Raw genomic sequence first — 21986 nt, 5'->3', positions numbered from 1 at the left:
ATATAGCTTCCACAACTGTGTTCCCTGCAGCTGCTAACATTGATGATCCTAGCACACAGATAAAGAACTGAACCAGAGAATCTCTAGAGCCATTCCACTCTGTTTGAAATACAGGGAGATAAAATACCAGTGTTCACCAAAGGGAGAAATTATTATTTATTTGTATTATTGGAAGTACGTAGGGAGCCTCAGGCATGAACCAGGATCAATTGTCTTCTCCATCACAAATGTATCTTCATATATAAATATTATTGGAGAGTGCACAACCTCTTGGAGCTTTGCAGTGGAGTCAGTGGTGTTTATGCGCCTTGACATGTGTTACACAAGTGCACTACAGGGCAAGGTCAGAAGGGATCTATAAAGAGGTGCTGAAATCCCCCTCGTGCTTTTGGTTCCTGTTTTAGTGCTGGTCTGTCAAATTTGGAATTGCTTCATCTCTGACAGTCTTTGGGTAAGTTTTTATGGGGGTTTTGGTGGTTTTGATTTATAAAAAGCTGCTAAATTAACTGTCCATTTGACATCTTGTTTTCAAAAGAGAAGAGATTCCCTGTTTGTAGAATTTCTGGGTCTAGAAGTTTCTTACCAAGGTTCCTTCCTGGCTCCTTTAGAAAACCAGTGCTAAAACTGAGAGGTGAAAAAAGTATTTCTACCACCAACATTCACTGTGTCTCCTTTCTTTGAGATGGGCCTGTTCCCTATGAGCTTATGGACAAATTTCTGAATATTCCGGGTGGCAGGACAGAGGGAAACAAATGTGTGTCTCCTCTGTGAAAGTGTATTTGTTCCCAGCCTGTCTTTGTCCCTCTCCCTTGACATCAGAGGAATTTGTCCCAGCTCCAAGTGATAGGCAATTTGAGATATGAGGCAACCTCCATATGGGGGGGAGAGAATCTTTGAAGCTCCTTCATTTAGACAAGTTGTGGTGCTGGTGCTGCTCAAAACCATATTTAAATACCAGCATGTAGCCCCCATCTTCACCATCACCTCCTCTTTCACAGACAGAGTCTGTGCCAGTATTTTTATGGTTTGAGGCCAACACCTTGATTCTCATGGTCTTCCTTTGCATCTGGTTCTTGTGTACAGGTGTAGGGCCCCTCTCGATAGCATTCATAATGTCACTGGAAGATCTTACTTTGGAAGTACAGGTCCTTCCTTACTTGGAAGTTCAAATTCCAGTTCTTCACCAAAATCCTTTGGCATTTGAGCACCCTGCTTTTCAGTGCTTACGTTTATCCTAAAATTGGGGTGGGGGAGTTTCTAAGGAGCCTTTCTAGTGATCCCAGGAGCCTGCATATTTCTTTTGGGTCCTCAGTAAGGTACAACTTCTCATACTTTATAGTTGTGTGTCGTCTTTGGTAAAACAATGTGGAACCTCTTCTAAAATGCCAGGCTGAAAAAGTTCTTCTAATTCTCCTCAGGCCTGTGTTCCTGCTTCTCTAAGTGTGTAACTGGATGATTCTTTGTTCTAAGGGGGACTGGTTGATCCTGTGTTCATTTCTCTGGAGAAGACTTCTGTTTCTGCCCCTTCTCCTGTGGCCAACAGAATGATTCCTCAGGTAGCTAATGGTTTGGATGGGCATTTTTCTTCTGTTAAGCCCCTTCAGATTATCTAGTGACAGCAGCTGCTAACAACATGGCCAGAGCACCCAGGATCCTTCTGCTGTCCCTCTTGATAAAGTATCCAGGGAGCTAGTGTGTCGGGGAAGGGAAGTTGCCCTCTGAAGCTTGGCCACGAGTAGATAATTACCGGACCCTGAAGACGTCATCGTTACTCTGTTTGGTCTAAAATGCAGTCAAGATGTGAAGGTTTATTGGAGTCTTACAGGTGATGCTTGTTTTGAAAGGTGGTCAGAATATACAGTTGCTGGCTTCTTTCATGTTCGTTTGAGGGAGAGGAGCTAGTTGCCATGTGGCAAAAGAGGAGTGTGGATGGAGTGAGCCCAGAAGGAATCAGGGGAGCCCTTTTAGCAGCATTCGGGGCTGCAGAGACGTAGGGAGGGTTTCATCGGCTGGAGCTCGGAGCCATCAGATTGGCCTTGCTGGCTGGAGCTGAGTTCTTGACAAACGCGTCTTCATCTAAACTGTCAGAGGGTAGGAATTATTTTTTCTTTGAAATCTTCTTTGTCAGTAGCTGAGCTTTTTCTTGCTTTTTCTTCTGCTGCTTCTCTCATGTGGCTGTTCTCGGACTACTTTGTGTTAGTGTGAGAGCCCTCTGTTCTCTGTCTGCAACCGAAAGGAGCTCTGCCCCCTCTTCCATAGGGAAAGGGGAACAGTTTCTCCTACCGGGAAACGGCTTTGCTTTAGGGGTGCTGTTAGCTCTTTCAGAGGAGGTAAATTCACTCTTCCTTAGAATTCTATCACCCTTTGGCCAGGAAAAATTGCCATCTGTCTGGGGTAAGAATAAAGACCTGGTTCCTTTTTAGTTCCTGAGTGACTGTGGTTCTGAAAGTCTGACCCACCTTTTTGTCTCTGGTTTAGCGACTCTTGTCCATTAGAGTTCATTTGGTCCTATTGCTGCTCACTATGATTTGACAAATAGCTGTCTGCTCAGCCACAGAAAGCGTCTTCTCAGGATCTGTCCTCATCTTTATCAGTTGCTTAGACTATGTTAATATATTTTGGTAAGATGTTTTCCCCTCCTTGGTTTTGGGAAGCCCATCTCTGTGTAGTGTGTCCCCAGATGGCTCGAGGATCGTTTGGAGATTAGGTATAAGGTATCAAGTTGCTTGTTCCAGAAGTTTTCATGGGCTAGTTTAATCAAATCTTCCATGGCATTATAGTTCAGACTTGGGCTAGGCAAGATGCTCAGTTTTCTAAGGCAGACTTTTAGGCTCTAGGAGCTCACTGCCAGGGAGACTACTCTTTGCTGACCTCCAAGGACAGGGGAACGTAACACAAGAATGGCTGTAGAAAAACCTGTGAAGCTGCAAATGGGGCTGGATGCCAGTACCTGGAGTCCCCTCTGGATGTTCTTCCCATAAAGACACGCTCTCTCTTTTGCTCTCTCCTCTCCCACTCCTGCTAACTACAGGAGAAGGATTTGGGGCAGCAGATTGGGAAGGCTGGGTCTACATATCCCATTCTATAAATGCAGCCTTGTAACCTCCCAACTGTGCATGCGTTAGGACATGTGGTCACTAGCTCAGCTGATTCCATCTATGTGCTGGAGCACGTGATTCCCAGAAGGGTGGATGTGTGTGAGCACTGTAGTCAGACAGACCAGTCACGAGTGACCTCATTTTTATTCCAGCATCTCATGTGGTGTTATAGGGCAGTGCTGTGTGTACATAAAATAATTTAGATGGCGTTAAGTGTGTCCTAAGCGGTACTTCCCTCTTATGTGATGGGTTTGATCATTTTGTCGATGAGTGTCAGCATTAGAAAAAACTTGCAGAACCAGAACTCTGCTGAATTCATGGTCCTGTGAATAATGGATAGGTGACTGGAAGATCCTAGGTTCTCTACATCTCTTGAACAGTCTGCATTGCTGCATAGTGACCGTTGATTCACTGGTACTTGGACAGATCCAGGAAAAGCATTGGGCAGGTTAAGAATGCAGTAAATCGGGTTTCCTCCCAACCTACAGTACAGAGGGCCAGATTACAGTCCCAGATCTGTGTCGCTGGATATGCTGTGTCTGAAGAGTCTGATTTCACCTTTAAGCACCCCTGACTCTGGGTGAGGCCAGAGCTTTTCACTCCCAGACTCTACACATTTGGGGATGAGAATTCCAGGCTGCCAGAGGGTTGGTTGTGTTAGCCATTCTTATGGAATTTAGTTCTTCTACCACAGAAAGCTTTGTTATGGATGCCCTCCAGCTTGAGAGGTTTCTTTCTTCCTCTATTTGATGTTTATCTATTCTTATTCCTGTTGGGTTTTGTTGTATGTTAATGCATGACTTCATGATAAGATTTAGTTGGGGTCTGCAGCCTCCTCCAAAGCCTTTCCCAAAACACTTCACTACAGGCTCATTGACTTTAAAATAAACAAATCAGACCAGAACCCCGCTGTTTGTTCCTTCTGGCTTTGCTTACATCGAAATCCATAGCTTGCAAATTGATTCTCAAAACTTTGTTATAACTAAATCCATGGCTTTCCAAACGTCATTCCTGGGTCCTTGGAATCCACCCAAACTGTCTCTGTAGCCCAGTTTGGTTTTGTCTTTGTGTTTGAAGGACATAAATAAATTTTAATTCAGAACTTTACATTCTTTTCTCCTCACCTTTCTTTAACACTAATTTACTTGCATCTTGCTCTCTTGTTGCTGATTGGTCTTTATTGCTTTACTACGGCTCCTCTTACTGAATGATTCTGACCAATCAGTTGGCAGGCAGAGCTCCGCCCCTGCTTCGGCCGCCATGAGTGCTGCCGGCCTGGCTGAGCAAGGTACGTGGCATGAGTCCTGTTATCTCCTGAGTGCCTGAACCTAGCCCACACCCACTCACTGCCAGTAAAAAAACCAGCATGCAAGTGCCTGCGCACCCAGTGAAACGTCATCCATGCTTGCTGGCTGAGAAATTGGCATGCAGAACAGATTTCATCTAATCTGGAACCATCACCACGTTGATTTTACTGAATTACTAACCAGATTTGAAGGCCAGACATGTATAGGGCCCTGCAGCGAGACCAGCACATGAGTCGGGAGGGGGAATTGATGTGTGTGTGGCTAGCGCCTGCTATTTCAGCAGGTGGGGCTGAGCAGATTAGCTCAAGAATCTGAGTTTAAAACTTTGGGAAGCCCAGACTAAAGGGCTTTATTTGCATGTGCTCTTTAGAACCCTGTTGTACTGAGATGGATCAGGTTGATTGTTACCCTGCAATGGCAGGTTTCTCTGAAATAAACAGCTACTGTGTCCTAGGAGAACATGGAACTGGGTTCCCCTCTGCTTCCAATTCTTCTGTAAAATGGGGTGAATTAGGACAGTAGAGAGCCCTAGGGTTTCTGTTCCCAGTACAATATTGTCTTAAAGCAAGAAGAAAAGCTCTCTGTCAGGCTACTGTGGAGCAGTCAGATTTCACAAAGCTAAATTCAGTGATCTTCCTTCCCACCACCCCCCAAAAATGCCTGCCAGCTTGAGACCATAACAGTGTCTCAGCCCTGTACTGCTGCAGGGCTGAGAGAGCCAGTGTTGGTTAGTGAACTAAGTGTAGGGATGGAAGTCATGAATTTCTGGGTGGCCAAATTGGGACTGGCAATCACTGACGTGTGGCATGACCTGAGGCCTGCCACCTGGAGGTAAGGCAACTGCAGAGCACACAGACCAAAGGACTGTTGTTTGAGAAAGAAGAGTGAGAGGAATGGGGCTCGGAGAAGCATTCCATGGCATTGTTTGGAGTTGGTATTTTGGTCCCATGTGAAACGCTGCCCCTCAGCACATCCAGTGTGTCCAGTGTTCATTGCTGATGAGTTCAGCATGATGGGTTTGTGACTCTTAATGCCAAGACTGTGAGCCTAAGGGGCTGCCTTTCATTTTTGTCAGAGACTAAAACAAGATGTGCCTGGCCGGCAGAGGGGGTGGGGGACAGAGGTTGTGCTCTGTGCTTCTCATCAGAGATTAATGAAGAGATGCTAAACCAGTAATAGAAATACATGTTAAATTATAGGACTTTCAGTAGGGGCTCTTAACAGCACTGTGGAGGGAAGGGGGTTTTGAATCTCCTTACATAGAGGAGGTGGGGAGGGATGCGGTCAGTGACCCATGCTTGGAAACCAGCAAAGTATGGGTGCACAAGACCTTTGCTAAACTTAAAGGGGTCCCCCACACATTTCCCTGATATCTCCTGTGTTGAATGCTGGGGATTGCTTGTCTGCTCCTCTCATTAAAGAAGTAAGTCCTGTCTGTCTGTCGCTAGCTGCAGGAATCCCACCCACATCCTCTGATTTCTGTCAGATAATGTGTACAGATTAACCAGTGGGTAAATTACGTAGTGTCTGCTTTGCTTGGGATGTCTGCCGCCTCTTTGTCACTGTGAGAGTGTGCATCTCCTGTATCCTCGGAGTATCCTTACAAATCATGATGATGCATGAGCTAAATGAGCAACCAACTGAATTTCTTTCTTCACTGCTGAACTAGTAACTGGACTGTGAGAGAACTGTATGTATGTGAAATGCTGAGATCACAGTGGGTACCAGCAGAGGGATGGGAGGGGAAGCTGTGTCTTCCAGGGCCCATGCCTGCTTTGCAGGGTGCTGGGCTGGGTGGGAGGTGTTCTCTGCTAGAGGCTAGGCTGGCATCCACAATGCCTGGGGCAGGTGGGAAGACTATCTCCACCAGAGGCCCAGCTAGTGTAAGCAGGTGGGGAAGCTGTCTGTGGAAGCCGTGGTCTCTGGTGTAACTTCATAATGTTTTACCTGTCTACAGAGGTAAATGGGAGTGTTGGGAAGTGTGGAGAGTGAAGAATCAGCAGACTCCCAGCTTGTTCCTGGGCCCCCCGGACATGGGCAGTAGTGCAGGCCTGCTCTGTGCTGTTTTTGGGAGCTGGAGCTTTAAGGCAAATTCCAGACATGAGATGCTTGCATTATGGAGTAGAGTTAGGACCAGCTCAGCCATGGCAGTTGCCAAGTTTATGGTGTTATTTTCTTGGTATTGGAGAGAAGCAGCTGTTGTCTGCACCATTTCAGCCTGAGCTGAGCAAAAAGTTTTGTCTCAGGTGTTGTCTAACCAGTATAAGTAAAGTCTGTCGGCCATGTGGGATAGCTGAGGTGTATGGGTGTGGAGTTGAAGAGTTACACAGGTATTTCAGTCTCAAGGCCTTGCAGCTGCTGGTTTGTTGCAATGCCTTCTTGTCTAATTGTGGACAAATCCAGAGAAAAGCGTGAGTGCCAGTTTACCAGCACATCTTCTGGGAGTGGTAGGACAATGGAGTGTTTCATCAGAGGTTCTAAGCAAGGCAGGTTTGGTGTTGCACATTCTGTCACTTCCTCTTCCTCTCTCTTTCTGTCTCTTTGTCCATGTCCTCACTGTGGTTAGCATCCCAATCTGGTGCCTGCTCATGCTGATGAGCCCACACACTTTTAAATAGCTGCTTAGGAAAGTCATGTCAACTCCTTGTCACAGCAGCTTCTTGCCAAGGGAGTAGAAACTGCTGGGCACCATCCACGAGAGTTAACCAAACCGTTCTGTATCCACTGAGAATGGAGGCAGGGAGGCCCATTGCTGACAACCATTGTTAATGTGTCACTTTCCTGTTGCACGTGCAAGCCCCGCCTACCCTGATCATATGTGCACATGGCCAGACGCGCGCACTTTGGGTGTGTGACTCTCTCTCTCTCGTGCACTGCCAGACACTCCTCCTCCTATGTGTGTGTCTGTCTGTTGGTTTCTCAGTTCTAGTTGTTCAGACCAAGCATGGCAGAGCTTCCATCACCGTCAATGAAGAAATTCAGCCTTCCCTTCTCTTCTTTTTTCACTCTCTCTCTTTACAAGCTGGCAGTGCTGCCTTTGCTCCTTCCCCACCAAAGTCCTCGATCCCATTTTATTACTTGCCATTATCCCAGACATTCCTCTGGGTAATTTTGCATCTTGGCAGTGATTAGGATTTCTTTGCATTATCGACACCTCCCCCCGCAACTTCATAAATAAAGTCTCCCTTATGTAAATAGCTGTACTTGAGGGAAAATCTCTGTCCGGATACTAGAATCTGACGGATGTCTTCAGCTTTTTCTCTGTAATGGCTGTCACCTTTGGAGGAAGGGGAGGCTGTGAGAGAGTAGAGGACTTGAAATAAAATCACCTTGGGAGCTCTGCACTGTTGGACACTGGATCTCAGTGAGGTTAGGGAGGGTGGGAGAGTTGCTGGCTTAACACTAACTGTTGAATAGAAAGGGCAGGCTACCTTCCTTCTCTCGATCTGATTGTGATGGGTAGCGACACAACAGTTTGACCTCTGCTGCTTTCATCATTACCAAGAGAAATTAGCAGGGGGTTGTCCCTTTAATTCTTGTGCAATCTGGAAGGGAAGGGAAGAGAGATTTAAAACCAAACCCTCACCACCTTGTCCTGTTTTTCTCTGCAGCTACCAAAAGCCTATTGAACAAGAAGTCGGATGGAGTGAAGGTAGGTCCAAGCTTTTCTACCTCCCCGCTCCTTTTCAGTCCATTTACCAGCAGGCAGCTGCCTCAGTACTGGGGCTGTCCTCTGAAGAATGGGTTGTTAGGGAGCTGCTGGGTCAGATCCCCACACCTCTTACCTGCACAGCGTACAACTAGCAAGGTGTGTTATAGGATTTCCTTCCCCCTAAGGTTTGGGTACTGGCTGTTGCCTGAGGCAGGATACTGGGCTGGAGGGACCAAAGATCTGATCCCGTCTGGCACAAGCCCTGGCCTGTGCAGTTCGGCTCCTGAGCATGGGAAGATTTTGCTTTTTTGCAAAGCTATTGTCAGAGGATGACAAAGGCCAGCAGCACTCATGGAAATCTCCCCATCTCACCCCTTCGCTCCATTGACAGGGCCTGGGGGTTGTGGGGAGGGGGAGTTCCACCCATTGGGGATCTGTTGGGTCAGAATGTAACCATTTCACTGTGTCGGTTACATCTGGGTTGCGAAAAGGCAAGCAGTACTGCTTTCTCCACCCTCACAGGCCAGGGACTCTGTGCTCCCTGTTCAAGGAAATCACCGTTTCCTTAGTTCACTCTCCTTATGTGTGTTGTAGCCTGATCTATGAATCTGATATTCATTGTGTTGGTTACTTAAGAATTTCCAGTGATCACTCTGAGGTTTGACAAGTTCTTGTCCCGAGATCAGGCCCAGTATTGTTAGAATTACTGTTCAGTTGGGAACCCCGAAGGGCACAGCTGCAGCGCTCACTCTTTAGGAACCTGTGTGTATTTGTAATAGTTTATTAGTACATTTAGCAAAGTCACAAACACTCTAACCCAGCAAGGTAGATAGAGATAATACAGAACATGCATCAGAACATCCATTTACTCATGCCATCCCTTGCAGAACAAACTGAAATGTTAGCCATCATCTTCCTCATCACCATCACCTTCCTCATCATCACCAGTGGCCATCATCCTGGCACCTCCCAAGGGCTGTATCTCGCTCTCCTCTTGCCCCCACGCTGGGATACAACTTTTATAACATGTTATGCTGACACCACTCTGTCTAATGCATATTCAGCAAGGTTTCTCCCCTCTTCCTTATTTGTATTCCTCACATTACTAATGTTGGGAGGCCCTTCTCCTATAGGTTAGGATGTTAATGATCTCAACTTATTATCATATACGTCAGTTTGTTGCCATGGCACTCTTGTAGTAACACATCTGCAGACGTTCCCGTCCTAAAATATCCAAAAGCCAATGTTAGCTCATGTTCCTGTGGCTGGCTGGTGGTGTTATGGACAATCCCCCCTCTTATACACTCTGTTCCCAGTTCCCCCAAACTCAGGGGTGATCGTCAGGCCATTCATGTGTGCCAAAGTGTATAGACCTCAAGCCTATATTTGTGTGTGTCTGTTTTAGCACACGAGACAGGTCTGTAGTTTTCCTTGCATTACTGCTGAATAAAATAAACGCTAACGCTAGCTCTATGGGCTACAGTGTGCAGCCTTCGGTTCTGGAGTTCAGAAAGGAGCCATTCCCCAGGACACAGGCCATGACTCCAGATGGTGACTTACACCTGGTAACCAGCTGTTTAGAGCAAGGATGAGTAGAAAAGTCCAGTAAATGAGGAATTCCATGCCTGTTGCTAAGTGCAACTCTTCTCCTCTCGAAGGAAGGGAGCACTTTATTCATCCAGGTTTGTGATTTCAGTTGAAGCCCCAGACTTTCCCTGCTGGTTAAATGACAGGAAATAAAAGGTAGGAATAAATGGTCATTTTTCAGAATGGAGAGAGGTAAACAGCAGTGTCATAGAATATCAGTGTTGGAAGGGACCTCAGGAGGTCATCTAGTCCAACCCCCTGCTCAAAGCAGGGCCAATCCCCAATTTTTGCCCCAGATCCCTAAATGGCCCCCTCAAGGATTGAACTCATAACCCTGGGTTTAGCAGGCCAATGCTCAAACCACTGAGCTATCCCTCCCCTCCGGTGGACATCCCCCAGATGCCCACCAGGGATCCGTACTGAGACCTGTCCTATTCAACATATTCATAAATGACCTGGAAAAGGGGGTGACACTGTGGTGACAAAGTTTGCAGACTATAGAAAACTACTCAAAATAGTTAAGTCCAAAGCAGGCTGCGAAGAGTTACAAAGGGACCTCACAAAACTGGGTGACTGGGCTACAAAATGGCAGATGAAATTTAATGTTGATAAATGCAAAGTAATACACATTGGAAAACATAATCCCAACCATACATACAAAATGATGGGGTCTAAATTAGTTGTTGCCACTCAAGAAAAAGATCTTGGAGTCATTGTGGATAGTTCTCTGAAAACATTCACTCAATGTGCAGCGGCAGTCAAAAAAGGGAACCGAATGTTGGGAATCATTAGAAAAGGGATAGATAATAAACTAGAAAATAATCACTTTCTTCTTCAAGATGTGTTGCTCATGTCGATTCCATTCTAGGAGCGCGTGTGCCCACATGCACGGCCATCTGAGATTTTTGCCTTAGCAGTATTTGTAGGGTCACGCTCTTGAGTGCCGCTCTCACGCATCAGTATATTAGGCGCTGCCGGCCCTACACCCTCCCAGTTCCTTCCTACTGCCCGTGGTGGTTAGTCAGAGTGCCTTTCCCTTGCCTCTCAAGGGCTCGAGTCTTAGGCCTTGTAAATAGTTTACAAGTAGTTAGTTAGTAAGTAGTTTTTAAGCCCTGCTCTGACTGCAACAGCCCTATGACCCCCATAGCAGCTGCCTCAAATGCTTGGGGGAATCACATGTGAAGGAGAAGTGTCGCATCTGTAAGAACTTTCGTCCCAGAACTCAGAAAGAGTGAGACCATCTTTCTCATGGAAGCTGCTGTCCGCCCGGCGTCTGAGCCTTCTGGCTAGACTCTGCCCCAAGCACCTTGGCACACAGCACACCCCTGGCACCAGAGCCTAAGAGGAAGTCGAAGAAGGGTGACTCCCTGGCACTGAGCAAGAAGGGCAAAGGGCCCAGTTCAGGCCAACAGCCCACATCAGAGCCACATGGGGACGCCCCACACCGATGTGTCCCCTTAGTCCCCCAAGGAATCTTCCACTGACTCCAGGGAACAGTAGGGGACGCAGACTGGTGACAGGGTCGATGCCTTTCCAGGCTCTCCCGGCTCCCAGAGAGCAGAGGCCTCTATCAGGACCGCATGTGTCGCAGGTCACAGGCAAAAGCTCCTGGTGAGGGCAAACCAGCCGTAAAGACCGCCCAGAGGGTGGGCGAATGATGCCAGTCTCCAGAGATGAGACAGTGCTCTGCATGCTCCAGGTCTCTGTCTTCTGCGGGATGACCTAGATCTCTGGCACCGCACTCACCGTCTCCACCTTCTCGATGCGGGTCGTCTAGAGGAAGGCACCGGTCACCATATCGCCAGCACCAATCATCCTTCCACCAGCTGTCTCTCGGTGCAGATCCCAGTCTCCTAGACCGCGGGAGCAGTCTGCGTCACGGTACTGATCCCCCTGTCCCCAATCCACCTACTTGAGACACCGGTCTCCTGTGGCGACAGACGCAAGCTTCAGTGTCCCCTCCGTGGTCACCGGAAGGTGAATTCCTCTAGTTCAGAAAGGAAATTCAGCACTTTAACGCGACAGCATCAGCATGATTGGGCACCTGAGGCTGCATCGACCTCCGTGATGCCGTCAGGGCAGCGAGGCCAGTGGTTGGTGCAACGGACCTACTGGGGCGTGTGGGGCATGCCTGTGGTGCTCATGCCTCAGTCAGTCCATTACTTGGCCACCGCCTCAGAGCAGCAACCAGTGGCACTGAGCTCGGTGCGCGAGGCGCATTCGGAGGCTAGGGGAGAGGAGCAAGCGCCCACCCCAAAACCCTCTTCCCCTTCCCCGGTGACCCATTTGTCGTCGTTGTCCCCAGATGAGGGTGTGGCAGGCCCCTTCCACGCCAGCCCGCCGGACAATTTTAAAGAACATCAGGCCCTGCTTCATAGGGTGGCTACGAACTTGGACTTGGAAGTGGAGGAGATGGCCAAACAGGGGGACGCCCTGTTCTATGTGCTCTCGACCTCTACCCCCACCTGTGTTGCATTATTAGTACATGGTGGGGTCCTAAAAATAGCAAAAGCCCTTTGGCAAACTCCTCCTTCCATCCCTCCCACTTCCAAGAGGGCAGAAAAAAGGTATTTTGTCCCTGCCAAGGGGTTCAAATATTTGGCCTTGCTGGTCATCTTGGCAGCCAATGAGAAGGACGGATGGGGGCAAACCACTTCAGCCCCCAAGAATAAAGAGGCCAAGAGGCTGGACATCTTTGGGAGACAGATTTATTCAACTGCCAGCCTTCAGTTCCAGGTGGCCAACCCCCAGGCTCTCTTGGAGAAGTACAGTTTCAACTTATGGGACTCCCTCTGTAAGTTCAAGGACTCAGTGCCCCAGGACTCGGTCCAGGAATTCAGGGCCCTGGAGGAGGAGGGTATGACGGCTGCAAGGTGCACCATCCAAATGGTATGGGACGTGGCCAATTTGGCAGTTAGGGTGGTCACATTGGCGGTGGTCATGAGGCGCAGATCCTGGCTTCAGACCACTGGCCTGTCCCAGGAAATGCAGACCTCGATCCAGGATCTTCCCTTTGATGGGAATGGTCTCTTTGCAGAGCACTGACAAAAGGCTGCACAGACTGAAGGACACTCAGGCCACCCTTTGCTCGCTGGGTCTGCATACGCCGCAGTCAGCAAGGAAGCAGTTCCGGTCGCCCCTGCCACCAAGGCCTTGGCAGCCTCAACAGGGGCCTACAAGGAGAAGGGATAGGGTCATGAGTTTTAATTGTTGCCGCCCTTCCTCCTCCCACTCCCCTGCACAGCCCATCCCATCGAAGCCTCACGAGAGCCAGAAGTGCTCGTTTTGAGGGCGCACTCAAGGGCGACGCCCCAGTCATTTCTCCGGATCCGCCACATCCTTTCCTTAACCGTCTTCATCCCTACCGTTCGGCCTGGTCGCAAGTCACCTTGGACCGTTGGGTGCTAGAAATTGTATCTTGGGGCTACACCCTGCAATTCTTGGCTGCTCCCCACCCCTTCCCTGTCGCTCTGCCGGGACCCTTCTCACGAACAACTCCTCGTTCAAGAGGTTGAGAACCTCATGTAGCTGGGGGCAGTGGAGGAGGTCCCCTGTGACAGGAGGGGAAAAGGGTTCTAAGACCCATTCTGGACCTGCAGTGCCTCAACAAGTCTCTCAAAAAGTTGAAGTTCTGCATGGTCTCTCTGGCCTCCATCATCCCCTCCCTGGATCTGGGAGACCGGTACACCACCCTTGGTCTGAAGGATGCTTTATTTCCATATCTCCATCTTTCAAGGTCGCAGATGATTCCTCTGTTCTGTGGTGGACAGGTGCCATTTCCAGTTCACAGGGCTGCCCTTTGGTCTCTTGTCTGCTCCGAGGGCCTTTACAAAAGGTATGGCACAGTGGCTACTTACCTCAGGCATTGAGGGGTTCAGGTCTATCCATATCTCAACGATTGGCTCATCAAGGGCAGATCTTGGGGACAGGTGCAGAGGAGCCTCGAACTGGTTAGTTCCACCTGCTGCGATCTGGGCCTGTTGACCATAAACTAGGGGTATGTCTACACTACGGAATAAGGTCGAATTTATAGAAGTCGGTTTTTTAGAAATCGGTTTTATATATTCGAGTGTGTGTGTCCCCACAGAAAATGCTCTAAGTGCATTAAGTGCATTAACTCGGCGGAGCGCTTCCACAGTACCGAGGCTAGAGTCGACTTCCGGAGCGTGGCACTGTGGGTAGCTATCCCACAGTTCCCGCAGTCTCCGCTGCCCATTGGAATTCTGGGTTGAGATCCCAATGCCTGATGGGGCTAAAACATTGTCGCGGGTGGTTCTGGGTACGTATCGTCAGGCCCCCGTTCCCTCCCTCCCTCCCTCCCTCCGTGAAAGCAAGGGCAGACAATCGTTCTGCGCCTTTTTTCCTGAGTTACCTGTGCAGACGCCATACCACGGCAAGCATGGAGCCCGCTCAGGTAACTGTCACCGTATGTCTCCTGGTGCTGGCAGACGCGGTACTGCATTGCTACACAGCAGCATCAACCCATTGCCTTGTGGCAGCAGACAGTACAGTACGACTGGTAGCCGTCATCGTCATGTCCGAGGTGCTCCTGGCCACGTCGGCCAGGAGCGCCTGGGCAGACATGGGTGCAGGGACTAAATTTGGAGTGACTTGACCAGGTCATTCTCTTTAGTCCTGCAGTCAGTCCTATTGAACCGTCTTATGGCGAGCAGGCAGGCAATATGGATTGCTAGCAGTCGTACTGTACCATCTTCTGCCAGGCAGGCAAGAGATGAGGATGGCTAGCAGTCCTACTGCACCGTCTTCTGCCGAGCAGCCGTGAGATGTGGATGGCATGCAGTACCTCTGCACCGTCTGCTGCCAGCCAAAGATGTAAAAGATAGATGGAGTGGATCAAAACAAGAAATAGACCAGATTTGTTTTGTACTCATTTGCTTCCCCCCCTCCCCTGTCTAGGGGACTCATTCCTCTAGGTCACACTGCAGTCACTCACAGAGAAGGTGCAGCGAGGTAAATCTAGCCATGTATCAATCAGAGGCCAGGCTAACCTCCTTGTTCCAATAAGAACAATAACTTAGGTGCACCATTTCTTACTGGAATCCTCCGTGAAGTCCTGACTGAAATATTCCTTGATGTAAAGCCACTCCCTTTGTTGATTTTTAGCTCCCTGAAGCCAACCCTGTAAGCCGTGTCCTCAGTCGCCGCTCCCTGCGTCAGAGCAACAGCAAACAATCGTGCATCTGAGTTGAGAGTGCTATCCAGAGCAGCCACAATGGAGCACTCTGATGGGGCTAAAACATTGTCGCGGGTGGTTCTGGGTACATATTGTCAGTCCCCCGTTCCCTCCCTCCGTGAAAGCAAGGGCAGACAATCGTTTCGCGCCTTTTTTCCTGAGTTACCTGTGCAGACGCCATACCACGGCAAGCATGGAGCCCGCTCAGGTAACCGTCACCATATGTCTCCTGGGTACTGGCAGACGCGGTACGGCATTGCTACACAGTAGCAGCAACCCATTGCCTTGTGGCAGCAGACGGTACAGTACGACTGGTAGCCATCCTTGTCATGTCCGAGGTGCTCCTGGCCACGTCGGCTGGGAGCGCCTGGGCAGACATGGGCGCAGGGACTAAATTTGGAGTGACTTGACCAGGTCATTCTCTTTAGTCTTGCAGTCAGTCCTATTGAACCATCTTATGGTGAGCAGGCAGGTGATACGGATTGCTAGCAGTCCTATTGCATCATCTTCTGCCGGGCAGGCAAGAGATGAGGATGGCTAGCAGTCCTAATGCACCATCTTCTGCTGAGCAGCCATGAGATGTGGATGGCATGCAGTCCTTCTGCACTGTCTGCTGCCAGCCAAAGATGTAAAAGATAGATGGAGTGGATCAAAACAAGAAATAGACCAGATTTGTTTTGTACTCATTTGCTTCCCCCCCTCCCCCGGCTAGGGGACTCATTCCTCTAGGTCACACTGCAGTCACTCACAGAGAAGGTGCAGCGAGGTAAATCTAGCCATGTATCAATCAGAGGCCAGGCTAACCTCCTTGTTCCAATAAGAACAATAACTTAGGTGCACCATTTCTTATTGGAACCCTCCGTGAAGTCCTGCCTGAAATACTCCTTGATGTAAAGCCACCCCCTTTGTTGATTTAAGCTCCCTGAAGCCACCCCTGTAAGCCGTGTCGTCAGTCGCCCCTCCCTCCGTCAGAGCAACAGCAGACAATCGTTCCGCGCCTTTTTTTCTGTGCGGACGCCATACCAAGGCAAGCATGGAGGCCGCTCAGCTCACTTTGGCAATTAGGAGCACATTAAACACCACACGCATTATCCAGCAGTATATGCAGCACCAGAACCTGGCAAAGCGATACCGGGCGATATTCATGACTTGCTTTCCCCTGCCCTGAGGCACATGAATACCAAGATGAGAGCAGCCCTCACAGTTGAGAAGCGAGTGGCGATAGCCCTGTGGAAGCTTGCAACGCCAGACAGCTACCGGTCAGTTGGGAATCAATTTGGAGTGGGCAAATCTACTGCTGGGGCTGCTGTGATGCAAGTAGCCCACGCAATCAAAGATCTGCTGATATCAAGGGTAGTGACCCTGGGAAATGTGCAGGTCATAGTGGATGGCTTTTCTGCAATTGGATTCCCTAACTGTGGTGGGGCCATAGACGGAACCCATATCCCTATCTTGGCACCGGAGCATCAAGCCGGTGAGTACATAAACCGCAAGGGGTACTTTTCAATAGTGCTGCAAGCTCTGGTGGATCACAAGGGACGTTTCACCAACATCAACGTGGGATGGCCGGGAAAGGTACATGATGCTCGCATCTTCAGGAACTCTGGTCTGTTTCAAAAGCTGCAGGAAGGGACTTTCTTCCCAGACCAGAAAATAACTGTTGGGGATGTTGAAATGCCTATATGTATCCTTGGGGACCCAGCCTACCCCTTAATGCCATGGCTCATGAAGCCGTACACAGGCAGCCTGGACAGTAGTCAGGAGCTGTTCAACTACAGGCTGAGCAAGTGCAGAATGGTGGTAGAATGTGCATTTGGACGTTTAAAGGCGCGCTGGCGCAGTTTACTGACTCGCTTAGACCTCAGCGAAACCAATATTCCCACTGTTATTACTGCTTGCTGTGTGCTCCACAATATCTGTGAGAGTAAGGGGGAGACGTTTATGGCGGGGTGGGAGGTTGAGGCAAATCGCCTGGCTGCTGGTTACGCGCAGCCAGACACCAGGGCGGTTAGAAGAGCACAGGAGGGCGCGGTACGCATCAGAGAAGCTTTGAAAACCAGTTTCATGACTGGCCAGGCTACGGTGTGAAAGTTCTGTTTGTTTCTCCTTGATGAAACCCCCACCCCTTGGTTCACTCTACTTCCCTGTAAGTTAACCATCCTCCCCTCGATCATCGCTTGCAGAGGCAATAAAGTCATTGTTGCTTCACATTCATGCATTCTTTATTCATTCATCACACAAATAGGGGGATGACTACCAAGGTAGCCCAGGAGGGGTGGTGGAAGAGGGAAGGAAAATGCCACACAGCACTTTAAAAGTTTACAACTTTAAAATTTATTGATTGCCAGCCTTCTTTTTTTGGGCAATCCTCTGTGGTGGAGTGGCTGGTTGGCCGGAGGCCCCCCCACCGCGTTCTTGGGCGTGTGGGTGTGGAGACTATGGAACTTGGGGAGGAGGGCGGTTGGTTACACTGGGGCTGCAGTGGCAGTCTGTGCTCCAGCTGCCTTTGCTGCAGCTCAACCATACAGGTTTGGTCCTCCAGCAGCCTCAGCATTGAATCCTGCCTCCTCTCATCACGCTGCCGCCACATTTGAGCTTCAGCCCTGTCTTCAGCCCGCCACCTCTCCTCCCGGTCATTTTGTGCTTTCTTCCACTCTGACTTATTTGCCTCCACGCATTCGTCTGTGCTCGGTCAGTGTGGGAGGACAGCATGAGCTCGGAGAACATTTCATCTCGAGTGCGTTTTTTTTTCTTTCTAAGCTTCACTAGCCTCTGGGAAGGAGAAGATCCTGTGATCATTGAAACACATGCAGCTGGTGGAGAAAAAAAAAGGGACAGCGGTATTTAAAAAGGCACACTTTATAAAACAGTGGCTACACTCTTTCAGGGTAAACCTTGCTGTTAACATTACATACATAGCACACGTGCTTTCGTTACAAGGTTGCATTTTGCCTCCCCCCACCGCATGGCTACCCCCTCAACCCTCCCCCCTCCCCGTGGCTAACAGCAGGGGACATTTCTGTTTAGCCACAGGCAAACAGCCCAGCAGGAACGGGCTCCTCTGAGTGTCCCCTTAAGAAAAGCACTCTGTTTCAACCAGGTGACCATGAATTATATCTCACTCTCCTGAGGATAACACAGAGAGATAAAGAGCGGATGTTGTTTGAACGCCAGCAAACATGCACTGCAATGCTTTGTTGCACAATGATTCCCGAGTACGTGTTACTGGCCTGGAGTGGTAAAGTGTCCTACCATGAAGGACGCAATAAGGCTGCCCTCCCCAGAAACCTTTTGCAAAGGCTTTGGGAATACATCCAGGAGAGCCGCGAATGCCAGGGCAAAGTAATCCTTTCACATGCTTGCTTTTAAACCATGTATAGTATTTTAAAAGGTACACTCACCAGAGGTCCCTTCTCCACCTGCCGGGTCCAAGAGGCAGCCTTGGGTGGGTTCGGGGGGTACTGGCTCCAGGTCCAGGGTGAGAAACAGTTCCTGGCTGTCGGGAAAACTGGTTTCTCCGCTTGCTTGCTGTGAGCTATCTACAACCTCATCATCATCTTCTTCGTCCCCAAAACCTGCTTCCGTATTGCCTCCATCTCCATTGAAGGAGTCAAACCACACGGCTGGGGTGGTGGTGGCTGAACCCCCTAAAATGGCATGCAGCTCATCATAGAAGCGGCATGTTTGGGGCTCTGACCCAGAGCGGCCGTTCGCCTCTCTGGTTTTCTGGTAGGCTTGCCACAGCTCCTTCAGTTTCACGCGGCACTGCTTCGGGTCCCTGTTATGGCCTCTGTCCTTCATGCCCTGGGAGATTTTGACAAAGGTTTTGGCATTTCGAAAACTGGAACAGAGTTCTGATAGCACAGATTCCTCTCCCCATACAGCGATCAGATCCCGTACCTCCCGTTCGGTCCATGCTGGAGCTCTTCTGCGATTCTGGGACTCCATCATGGTCACCTCTGCTGATGAGCTCTGCATGGTCACCTGCAGCTTGCCACGCTGGCCAAACAGAAAATGAGATTCAAAAGTTTGCGGTTCTTTTCCTGTCTACCTGGCCAGTGCATCTGAGGTTGAGAGTGCTGTCCAGAGCGTCACAATGGAGCACTCTGGGATAGCTCCCGGAGGCCAATACCGTCGAATTGTGTCCACAGTACCCCAAATTCGAGCCAGCAAGGCCGATTTAAGCGCTAATCCACTTGTCAGGGGTGGAGTAAGGAAATCGATTTTAAGAGCCCTTTAAGTCGAAATAAAGGGCTTCATCGTGTGGACGGGTGCAGGTTTACATCGATTTAATGCTGCTAAATTCGACCTAAAGCCCTAGTGTAGACCAGGGCTTAGTGTAGACCAGGGCTAAAAGAAATCAACCTTAAGGCTGGAGCAAAGAATAGAGTTCGTTGGGGTGGTTCTCAACTCCACGCAAGCCAGAGCCTTCCTTCCAGAGGCATGTTTCCAGGCCATGTCAGACCTGATCTCCCATATGGAAAAACTACCTGCTCACCACGGCTCACACCTGCCTGTGGTTGTTAGGCCACATGGCCACGTGTACGTACCTGGTCCAGGAAGCCCACCGCCATCTCTGGCCACTGCAAGCGTGGTTGGTGTCGGTCTTCATCTCCAACAGACACGATCTAGATTGGGTGGTATGCGTGCCGGTTTACATCTGATAGTCTGTAGATTGGTGATTGAGCCCCAAATTGGTGTGGGAGGGAGTTCCCTTCGCGACCCCGGCCCTGTTGCTGACCCTGATTTCTGATGCCTCGGACCTGGGCTGGGGAGCCCAATGGGAGCTGAGCACGCAAGGCCGCCTTGTCGTGGGACGATCAGGGAGCTCAAAGCGGTTTGCCGGGCCTGCTAGGCTTTCCTGCCCTATGTGAAGGGCAAGGTAGTGCAGGTTCTGACAGACAATACTGCGGCGATGTGTTACCCTTTGCCAAGAAGCTCTCCACCTTTGGGGCTTGTGTGTGTGGCATGCCATCCATCTGTTGGCCATGCATCTGCCTGGAGCCAAGAACGTGGTAGCAGATTGCCTCAGCAGGACCTTCTCGTCTCATCATAAGTGGTTGCTCCACCCGGAGGCGGTCAGCATTATCTTCCGGAGGTGGGGGACTCCACAGGTGGACCTGTTCACATCCCATCAGAACAGGAAATGCCATGCGTTCTCATTCCGGGGATTGGACAGGGGCTCCCTGTCAGACGTCTTTCTGCTCCCATGTTCGGAGGCTCTGATGTATGCCTTCCTGCCGGTATCACTAATCCACAGAGTCCTCATGAAGAGTAAACAGCAGAGGGCAAAGGCTATTCTGGCCGCTCCTGCATAGCCTTGGCAGCAAGGGTTCAGCCCGCTGATAAACCTTTCAGTGGTCCCCCCACAGCAGCTGTCTCTCTGGCTAAATGCAGACGAACAGAATGCTCAGCCCAGGCCCAGCAGGTTTTGCTGGGTAGCAGAGAGCCCTCCACCAGAGCAACCGACTTGGCCAAGTGGAAGAGGTTCCCATGCTGGGCCTCAGACCGGGGTATCCGGACTGAGTAGGCCTCACTGCAGGTGATCCTGGACTATCTTCTGCAGCTCAAGCTGCAGGGGTTGTCCTTATCTTCAATCAAAGTCCACTTGGCTGCTATTTCTGCCTTCCACCCTCTGCTCCAGGGCAAGTCAGTTTTCACTCACGACATAACGGTCTGGTTTTTGAAAGGTCTGGAGCCTCTCTACCCAGGGATCTGGTCCCTCCCTGGGACCTGAATTCTCATGCTGTCATGGCTCATGGGTCCTCCCTTCGAGCCTTTAGCTCCCTTCTCCTCCTCCTCCTCCTCCTCCTGGAAAGTTTCTTTCCTGGTTGCAATAATGTGTGCCCATAGGGTCTCTGAGATCAGGGTGCTTACTTCAGAGCCACCCTATACAGTGGTCTACAAGGACAAGGTCCAGCTGTAACTGCATCCAGTGTTCCTGCCCAAGGTGGTTTCACAGTTTCATACCAGCTAAGACATATACTTACCTGTCTTCTTTCCGAAGCCTCACAAATCAGAAGAGGAGCACAAATTGCACACCCTGGACATCAGGAGGGCGCTTGCCTTCTACATCGACAGCATCAAGCCATTTTGTAAGTCAACGCAATTGTTGGTTGAAGTGGCAGACAGGATGAGAGGTCACCCAGGGTCTTCACAGAGGATTTAGTCCTGGATCACAGCCTACATCTGTTACTGCTATGACCTGGCAAAAGTGCCTCCATTGGTGACCGTGACTGAACACTCGACTAGGGCTCAGACTTTGTCGGCAGCCTTCCTGGCCCAGGTGCCATTTCAGGATATCTGCAGGGCTGCTACTTGGTTGTCTATACAGACGTTTACATTTCATTGTGCACTCACCAAGCAAGCCCAAGACAATGCTGGCTTTAGCAGAGCAGTGTTGCAAGCCCCATGACTGTGAACTCTGAGCCTGCCACAGGGATACTGCTTGAGAATCACCTAGAATGGAATCGACATGAGCAAGTACTCGAATAAGGCAAAACCGTTACCTACCTTGCATAATTGTTGTTCTTCGAGATGTGTTGCTCCTGTCGATTCCATTACCCATCCTCCTGCCCCTCTGTCGGAGTTACTGGCAAGAAGGAACTGGGAGGGCGTAGGACCGGCAGCGCCTGATATACCAATGCATGAGCGTGGCACTCCAGAGGGCGCCATTGCCAACCCTACGGATACTACTAAGGCAAAAATCTTCTGCTGCACATCTGGGCACGTACACACCTAGAATGGAATCGACATGAGCAACACATCTCGAAGATCAACAGTTATGAAAGGTAGGTAACCGTTTTATATGAATCCATGGTATGCCCACACCTTGAATACTGCATTCAGTACTACTTCACACAATGCACAGACAACTTGTAGAACTCATTGTCAGGGGATGATGTGAAGGCCAAAACTAAAATGCGGTTCAAAAAAGAACTACATACGTTCCTGGAGGCTAGGTCCATCAATGCCTGTTAGCCAGGATGGGCGGGGATGGAACCCCATGCTCTGGGTGTCCTCAGCCTCTGATTACCAGAAGCTGGGAGTGGACGACGGGATGGATCACTCGATAATTGTCTGTTCTGTTCATTCCCTCTGGTGTACAAGGCACCTGCTGCTGTCAGCAGACAGAACACTGGGCTAGA

General features: G+C 49.8%; 1 protein-coding gene across 15 annotated transcripts in view; it reads left to right on the top strand.

The window, feature by feature from the left end:
- The window catches only part of CAMK2G (calcium/calmodulin dependent protein kinase II gamma), a 173297-nt gene that overhangs the window by 120596 nt on the left and 30715 nt on the right, over positions 1-21986 (top strand). For all 15 annotated transcript variants that reach the window (XM_073352899.1, XM_073352890.1, XM_073352887.1 and 12 more), the window contains one exon: positions 8017-8057. In XM_073352899.1, coding sequence (XP_073209000.1) covers positions 8017-8057 — 41 coding nt within the window. The remainder of the gene's footprint in view (positions 1-8016; positions 8058-21986) is intronic.

This window comes from Lepidochelys kempii, chromosome 7 (genome assembly GCF_965140265.1).
Source record: "Lepidochelys kempii isolate rLepKem1 chromosome 7, rLepKem1.hap2, whole genome shotgun sequence".
Lineage (NCBI taxonomy): Eukaryota > Metazoa > Chordata > Testudines > Cheloniidae > Lepidochelys > Lepidochelys kempii.
Note: the sequence above shows the minus strand (reverse complement) of the source record. Positions and strands in the feature narration are given on the sequence as shown.